The sequence below is a fragment of the Oryza brachyantha genome, chromosome 1 (assembly GCF_000231095.2).
Source record: "Oryza brachyantha chromosome 1, ObraRS2, whole genome shotgun sequence".
Taxonomy (NCBI): Eukaryota; Viridiplantae; Streptophyta; class Magnoliopsida; order Poales; family Poaceae; genus Oryza; species Oryza brachyantha.
Genome location: NC_023163.2, coordinates 31318782 through 31326960, shown reverse-complemented (window position 1 = coordinate 31326960; position 8179 = coordinate 31318782). Strand labels below are relative to the sequence as shown.

The following is an 8179-nucleotide window of genomic DNA, read 5'->3' as shown; positions in this document are numbered from 1 at the left end:
CTAGTATTACTCCATCCAAAAAAAAGACAATTTCTAGGTTTTTGTATGTCGAGCGTTTGACCATCCGTCTTATCTAAAATATTTATTAAAAAATTGAAAAAAATAGTCGTATGTGTAGTAATAATAAAAATATTAATCATAAAAAAAATTTAAATAAGACGAAGAGTCAAAATTCTATCTAAAATACAGAAATTCGTTTATTGTGGGACAGTACTCTGCAGTTGCACCATGAGCAGCTCGTTGGGTTGCCGATACACGATGAGGCGAGCTATACGCTATTCAGGAGGGTGATATGCCGTGCTGAGTTTATGGATTTAAGTTTGCTGCTGCTGCACTCCTCTCTGCAATTTTGAATGGATTAAGTATCGTACCATCACCAAATCTTTTTCTTTTTCTTATATTTATCTTAACTACTAACAATCAGATTACTTCGTCCTCCTCTCCATCCCACGGCACGCAAAAATCATCAACCAAAAAACCATAAAATTCAAGTTCCTTATAAAAAAACTATTTATTTTTTTATGGTCATATGCAGTCCATCATACATAGGCATGTGCTTCGTAGACATATCTATCGTAAACCTAACCTCATCAGTTGCATGAGTATATTATAAAATATAATTTGAATATTATAACTTAAATTCGGAGTTGATTCTAAGGTATCTTTTTATCGTGGTTTATTTTTTGATCTTTTTAGATCACTAAGTTTTTATCCACAAAATTATTATTTAATCATGCTATATGTTAGGTTAGCCATCAAAATCGCCACTTTTACGTGTCCTCCAGTGACAGCAGATGCTCCGTTTCCTGTTGCTACAATTCCTTCGTTTCACTCTCGAGGTGAAGCAACCGGCATCTCAAAAAGGCTAAATCCATTTCAGGTTCTGAATGAGAAACGCATCGAGCAATCACCAACAGCAGCAGTGAAAAAGGAGCACGAGACAGAAAAGCAAAGCTTCATCAGAGACCAAGGTGAGTGACCATGCGAATCAAAATTAAAAGAAAACAAAAAGGACCTGCCACTCGAGAAGACACAGATGTTGCTATCTCCAACTCCAAGCAACCTCATGAATAGCCATTGGTGAAAAGAAGACGAGGTCATTTTTTTTTTCTTTTAGCAGGTAACTTTTGCTGTTCACTGAGCAAACAAGTGTCCATGCACTTTCTAATCCAGCTTTTGTTCTAGTGAAAAGTATTGGATGAATACCAGCAGTGCAGGCCATAGGTACAACAATATCAAATTCAGCACTCAACATGCAAATGGTCTGTAGCTAAAGCTACTCAGCCATAACCTGACACCTCAATCATAGCTTAATATCTCAGACAAATGGTAGATGGTAAAGCACTAACTCATAGTAATTCACAAGCAACCATAAACACCAGAAACTTAATTCCATGAACATGTCAAGAAAAAAAAAATCAATGGAAAGAGGAAAATATGTTTATTGTGGGCCTGTAACATTTCAGAGCAGGACAGTGCTGATGTACTACCGGTGACGGCCGACCATGTGCCTGAAGATGCCAAAGTACCTCATGCAGTTCATCAGGTTTTATGGCAACTTGGCAAGATCCAGCAGGTACCAAATAGGCATGCTTTCTCACATTTATGAGGAGATTTCATGAATGGATGTAGCAAACAACACTGGTAGTAGTAGTAGTAAATATGAATGAATTCCGTGCAAATACAACAGAACACATGACAGCATAAACATACCTATCTATCCATCTTGAGCAAACAAGAAAATTTTTCATGCGGCAGTAGGCAGCAGATGGTCAGCCAGCAGTTGCAGTCATGATAAATGAACTTTTTTAAGAAATAAAGTATATTTATGGAGATGGGATTTGGGATAACTACCGTTGCCGGCACATTCATGCTAGCCCACACAGGAGAACACCTTTTGTTGCCTGTGACTTAACTGTAATGAACAGCTGCTCCCCAGCACGTAAAGTGAATAAAATTTAACCATTCACTTCAGCATGTTTATCTTTTACTGCCACACCAGAGAAAAGTGTGATCTTTCCATTAGATGAGATGGTAAAGGTCTACGAGCTCTGTAAATTTCTGCGGCGTGTGCAGCTCTCCCTAACACTGGACACCTAACTGGCCATCTCCTCATAACTTCTGTTGATAGTAGTGGCTAAAGATCTTCAGTTCTTCACATGACTAAAAATCAGACAAGGTAACAATTGAGCACAGCTGAGCCTAATGTTGTGTTATATGTGCCCATCTTACACCAAGACGACCATAAAGAACAAAACTAGTCAAATCTAGTAGCTGCTAACCATTTCCACACCAAACTCATCATGAAAGGTTGTTTGGTGAGTTTGGTCATGGTTAGCGCCAACCTACGGTATGGATTACGGAACATCAAGGGTCCACCTCATGATTAAAAAGCATGCTTGGCCTGCACTTTGATTTCGCGATAAGTTGAACTTTTACATGATCTCCAGTCTAGTTTCCAGTGGCAGAAAATAAAATAAAATAAAATATAACATAATGACATCTTTATTTTAAAGGAAAGCAACGGGGAACTTGGGTATGAAATTAAACAGTGAAAGCTATATATGAGGTAAGGTGCAAAGCTTTTGAGTTATGTTTCTCAATCAAGCAGCATTTGCTCTACTATATAATCATGTGCTATATATGGGGTATTAAAAGTGTGAAACACTCTCTACAAAGAAACACTAAAACATTTCACCATGACACAATCCATGTCTGCAAGCACACATTTGTTGATGTTTCTGCTGCTCCATTCTATTAATAGACAGGTCACCCTACATCAAGAAGCTGACTAAAATAGTAAAGTGTGCTGCAAAAACCAAGGGGAAAACTAGGAGAAACCATGAAATCAACATCATACAACATCCCATAAAAGAATAAGCAAATAAGCATATAGAATCAGGCCTCTAAAAATGTATATGCATCATCTTTGCGTTGCAGAAACAGCCCGTGGGTGAGGATCGGTTTGCCGGACATCGTATTTGTCGTACATAAGCGGATCACCACTCCCGTAAAAAGAAAAAGACCTCTCTAACTGCAAAAATACCTGAATATCTACATGACCTGCAATAACAAATAAGGCACTCACTCGACAGCGATGATCCAATCCGTCCAGCTTCTCAGCTATTATACACCTGCAAAATGAGCACAAAGACAAATATCGATACATAAGCTCATCAAGCTACCTTTTGTAATGCGATTACGCAAAAGATTGAACTTGTACCTAAACACTTGGGAGGGAATAAACCAACTATCATCCATGGAGCAGCAGGAGTATGAGCTGAAGATGATGATCATGATCCATCCCACCAAGCCGCCGGAGCAAGTAGCCTCATTCTTTTGAGTTTCGACACCACACGAGGGAAAAATCAGACATAAAAACCCCATGAAGAACAACCCAACAGTAAGTAAAGCATCCCCGCACAATAGCAATAGCTGCATGCATACACTGTTCTCTCCTTGCGTTCTCCTTTCTTCTCCGAGAGACAACGTGGATGAACTACTACTGCCCGGACTCCTCGTCGGACTCGCCGTCGTCGCGGTCGTCCTCGCCGTCCTCCTGCTGCTGCTGGTGTTGGTGATGCTGGTGCGGGTGCTGCAGTTGACCGCTGGCCCCGGCGCCGCCGACCTGGTGGTAGAACTGACTGAGCGACTGCGCGGCGAGCACGCCGATGTGGCCGTCCTGTGACAGCCCTAGCTCCAGCCCCGGCATGGCCGCCGCCGCATGACCGGCGAACATGGGGGCGAACCCGATGTGGCCGCCGCCGCCGCCGCCCAGGGCCCCCGCGCCCCCGCCGTGGAGCTCGATCCCCGCGGGGATCCCCATCCGCTGCATGAGGCCGCCGATGCCCCCGGAGTCGCCGGCGGCGCCAGCGGAGCTGAGGAACCCGGCCCCGGAGAAGCCGGCGGACGCCGCCGGGGCGGCCCACATGTGGTGGTGGTGGTGCGACCTGGAGAGCGCGGAGTTCGGGGACGGGAGCGAGGGCGCGACGGACGCCAGCGCCGACGCCGGTATGGTCCCCGTCCCGGTGGCGGCTACGATGGCCGGCTCCGCCTGCTGCAGCAGCCACTGCACGGTCTCCCCGTCGGACTTGTGGCCCAGCTCCCTCGTCAGCTGGAAGATCCGCGCCGCGCACAGCGCCGGCATCCGGATCCGCCGCCCCCTCCCGTCCACCTTGGTGTGGCGGTCCTTGTTGGAGCTCCGCTTCGGCCCCAGCCCCTGCACCCTCCTCTCCCCCACCACCTGCTGCTCCTTCCCCGCTCCCCCATCCTGCTGCTCCTGCACCTCAATCTGCAGCCGCCGCCGCTGCTCCTCCTGCTGGTACTGCTTCGGATCCAGCTGCTGCTGGTGCTGGTGCTGGTGCTGGTTGGTGGCGGTGACGGTGGTGGCCGTCGTGGTGGGCTCCGTTTTGTTTAGCGGTGGGGGTGGGGGGAACTTGGGGTCCATCTCTCCCTCTCCACACACAAACACCAAAACCCAAACCACCCCCTACCAATCAACCAATCTATCCACCCACTCCCTAATCAAACCCTAACCTCCTCTTCCTCCTCCACCACCCACCCCAAGACAAGAAGAAGAAGGAGAAGAGCTGGAGCAGATGGATGAGATGGTGATGGAGAGGGGACAAGGGGAGGTGCAAGAGGAGAGGAGGGAAGGAGAGGAGGAAGAAGAAGAGAGAATAGAAAAATCTTGTGAAAGATACCGCACCCACTTTCTAGATTTACTACTACACTACTACTATGCTATTTAGACTTTCTTTTCTTCCTTTTATTTTTGTTCTCTCTACTTACTACACTACTACTGTGCTATTTGGACTTTCTTTTCTTCCCTTTTGTTTTTGTTCTCTCTCTACTTAGGCTAACTCCATTGGTTAGTGCTTTTCAGGTTATATAAGTCGCTGTGTAAGTTTAAAATTTTAAACTGATTTTAAATTTTTTCCTCTGTTCTGTTATTATTTTTCAAAATGGTTAGGAAAACACATATAACAATTACAAACAAATTCGATAGCTTGTAGGGTCAAGCTCAGTAAAGAAGGGGTGAAAATTCACCCATTTTTTATGAGCACGATCTCTAAATTATTAAATTATGTGTTTTTAAAACGTTTATATAGAAAAGTTACCTTTTAAATTTAAAATAATTAATACACAATAAATCATGCACAAGTAGCTTCCCAAATACTTCCCTCCTTTGAAAAAAGTTTATTTTTTATTGTTTGTGTTTAATGTTTGACTGTAAAGCCGTTTCATTTTAGTATTTTCATTGTTATTAAATAATAAAATATAAATATTATTTTATGTGTGACTATTTTTTAAAAAATAGATTTTTTCTAATAAAACAAACAGTAGTTAAACGTTAGACCAAAAAATCCCCAAATATAGTTAGATTCAGACAGAGAAGTAGCACGGTCTAAGCCATTAGGGCTTAATAGTCAACCCGAGATGAAATGAAGAGGATGTCTTTCGACCAACCTGTTAAACTCTCTGAAATGATGCTTAGGAGGGTGAGCTTTTTACCTGCCCTTTTATAATTACTGCATGCCTACTTTGGAGTTTACCTGTGGTTGGTAGAACTCACTGGGAAGTGGATACTACCCGTCCTGAAAAAAAAATAAGGTAGTTTTCGTTTTTCCGTATCAAACGTTTGATTATTTATTTTATTTAAAAAAATTTGTGATTAATATTTTTGTTTTTATCAGATGATAAATCATGAATAGTACTTTATGCGTGACTAATTTTTTAAGTATTTATATAAATTTTTTAAATAAGACGAATGGTTAAACGTTGGCCACGAAAAAACAAAAAACAATCTAAGACGGAGGTAGGACCACTGGATAGTAGAAAAAAAAAAGAGCTGATGAAAAGAAAAATGAAATAGGGGAGGAGAAAGTTGTCAGCCACCAACAACATGAGGAGGGGAGCATTTTCCTACGTCCACTTGGGACGGGCACACAAAACTATTTTAGCTACGTCATGTGATCTTATCATCAACGTCCATGACTGAAAAATTGGCAACTTGTTCCGGCCTTGGTTTGGATTCAGATGCTGCTGCCGCTCAGGCCCTGTTGAGATAATTGAAATTGATAGGTTTTATAATTTTTATGATAGGTAGTCGTTTAAGGGTATGACGGAGAGAATTAACTCATATAAAATCAAAAGTTTATCTATAGAAACATTCAGAATATGTAGAGAATTTTACACATAGTTTAGGAACTTAGGAAGTATACTAATGAAAACAAATCCAGAATCAGAAAAGAATAGGGCCTTGGCACTCAATTTAGATGATAAGATCCATATCGTTCAATATTATATCCGCTATTATAATTTCTAGGAAACAATCTACTCATATATGTTAACACGCTATACGTTGCACCACATTTTAGTTAAAAGACGAGATATCGTTATAGTCAACTTTATAAAAAATACCTAAAAAACCACTCAACCATGTGTTTACGAATGAAAAAAAAATACATCAACGCATACAACGAAAGATAGTTGAAAAGAACACTGGGGGTGCATGGTGAGGGGTGGACACAGCACATGCGTGGGAAATTGTCTCCTCATTTTGGGGGCGCCTGTGTATTCTCATGTCCTTGCTTGACTTTGTGCGTGCGGCTGTCTGCCGTCCTGCCGCTGCACTGCACCAATACGACTCACTTGGGAATATAGAAACATTACTATGGACATTCTCAACCCATAACACTAGATATGTTTTCTATAAATTTCTTATCATCAAGAAACTAGTACTAGACACTGCTCTTTCAATACAAACATCACTATTTCACACTTAAATTTAATGCTACTTATCTTACATGATATCTTGGATGTTGTGTAGACATGATTTTATTCTCTTTCCTCATTTATTCACTTGCCACATCATTTTTGTCCTATGTGACAACTTATTTAATGTTATGGACACCATCATAGTCATTGGGTTGAGAATGCCATAATAGCATCCCCAACAGCTCATCTATCCCATCCTCCATCCTAGAAATAGAGGATGAAGAGTAAAAGTTGAGCTCCAGCAGAACATCTATCCCATCATCTATTTTTGGATGGCATTCATATTAGGAGAGAGAAACTTTATATTTAGATATTCTCTCTCCAATCCTCCAAATAGATATATAGAGGATGTCATATATAGATGATCTGCTAGAGTGCAAAGGGATATGAAGGATGAAAGTGTTTTAGATGATCATCTAAATAAAGATATGGATGACCAAATTTAGATGAGTTGTTGGATGCTCTATAGGGGTTAAGATTATTAACATGAAGAGGGTTGCGATGGAAATATATATATATATATATATAAAGTTGATGAAACGACAATTGTAATTCATTGTTTCTCCAGTAAAATACTATGAAAACAGTGTAAGAATAATTCCTCAAGAAATTCCTGTTTTGGTTGCTGTAAGAAACGTTACAATGGAAATATATACTGCGGCTTTCTTAATATCAACCTACAACAGTTGCATTCTATTACTCCAATGGTTAGATAAAATCATAGATTCTGGTCTATTTGCTAATGTTTCGTTTATAAAGGCAAATGCTCACCATTCTGTAACCAAAGCACTGTACTGCCAACATTATTAAGCATTGACTTCATCCATCCATGAGCAAAAAGAAAAAGAAAGGAATTGGAAAAGGAAAAGGAAAAAGAAAAGAAAGAGAAAACATCTCGCATCCACTTCGGTTACGTTGAGATGAAGATAAAAGATAAAATGTTTTCTAATTTTGTGATAGCTTTTTTATGGTATAAATGACACAATTAACTATAAAATTAAAAATCGAGTTTAGAAATATGAGATGATCAACTTCTATATAGATTTTTTTAAAAAAATAATATAGTGTAAGAAGCGTGGACGCAAAAACTAAAGAAATAAGAATAATATGAAAATAACTCAGTCCTAATTACTATGCAGCTGCACTCACTCTCTCTCTCCTCGTGTCGCAGCGTGTTCTTTTCTGCTGAAAATTTCAGGTCTTTTTATATCTAATTCTGGATAGGTACTATGGTATGAACATCGAACTAATTGTTAAAATAAATTTAAAGATAGATAAAAAATATTTATGGATAGAATTTTTTGGATGATTGTTTGGTTTTTTCTCGATATATATGCAAAAGAAATTATGAATAGAGCTGCTGCTATATATGTATTCTTAGTGATCTAAAATCACAGGC

General features: G+C 40.4%; 1 protein-coding gene across 2 annotated transcripts; it reads right to left on the bottom strand.

Annotated features, from left to right (window-relative positions):
• Nucleotides 1–2528: 2528 nt before the first annotated feature.
• LOC102713514 (transcription factor TCP20) lies at nt 2529–4776 on the bottom strand. 2 transcript variants are annotated; one of them, XM_006646563.3, is made up of 3 exons: nt 3448–4776; nt 3224–3336; nt 2529–3134 (listed from the first exon to the last, which is right to left on the bottom strand). In XM_006646563.3, the coding sequence occupies exon 1, from the start codon at nt 4445–4447 to the stop codon at nt 3503–3505; it is 945 nt and encodes a 314-aa protein (XP_006646626.2). In that variant the 5' UTR covers nt 4448–4776; the 3' UTR covers nt 2529–3134; nt 3224–3336; nt 3448–3502. The 2 variants fall into 2 exon arrangements, with proteins under 2 accessions (XP_006646626.2, XP_040375950.1); XM_040520016.1 differs by having other exon boundaries at nt 3224–4776.
• Nucleotides 4777–8179: the final 3403 nt, after the last annotated feature.

What these genes read in the sequence shown, in the direction of transcription:
- LOC102713514 (XM_040520016.1), bottom strand. Translation starts at nt 4,447, where the DNA reads ATGGACCCCAAGTTCCCCCCACCCCCACCGCTAAACAAAACGGAGCCC.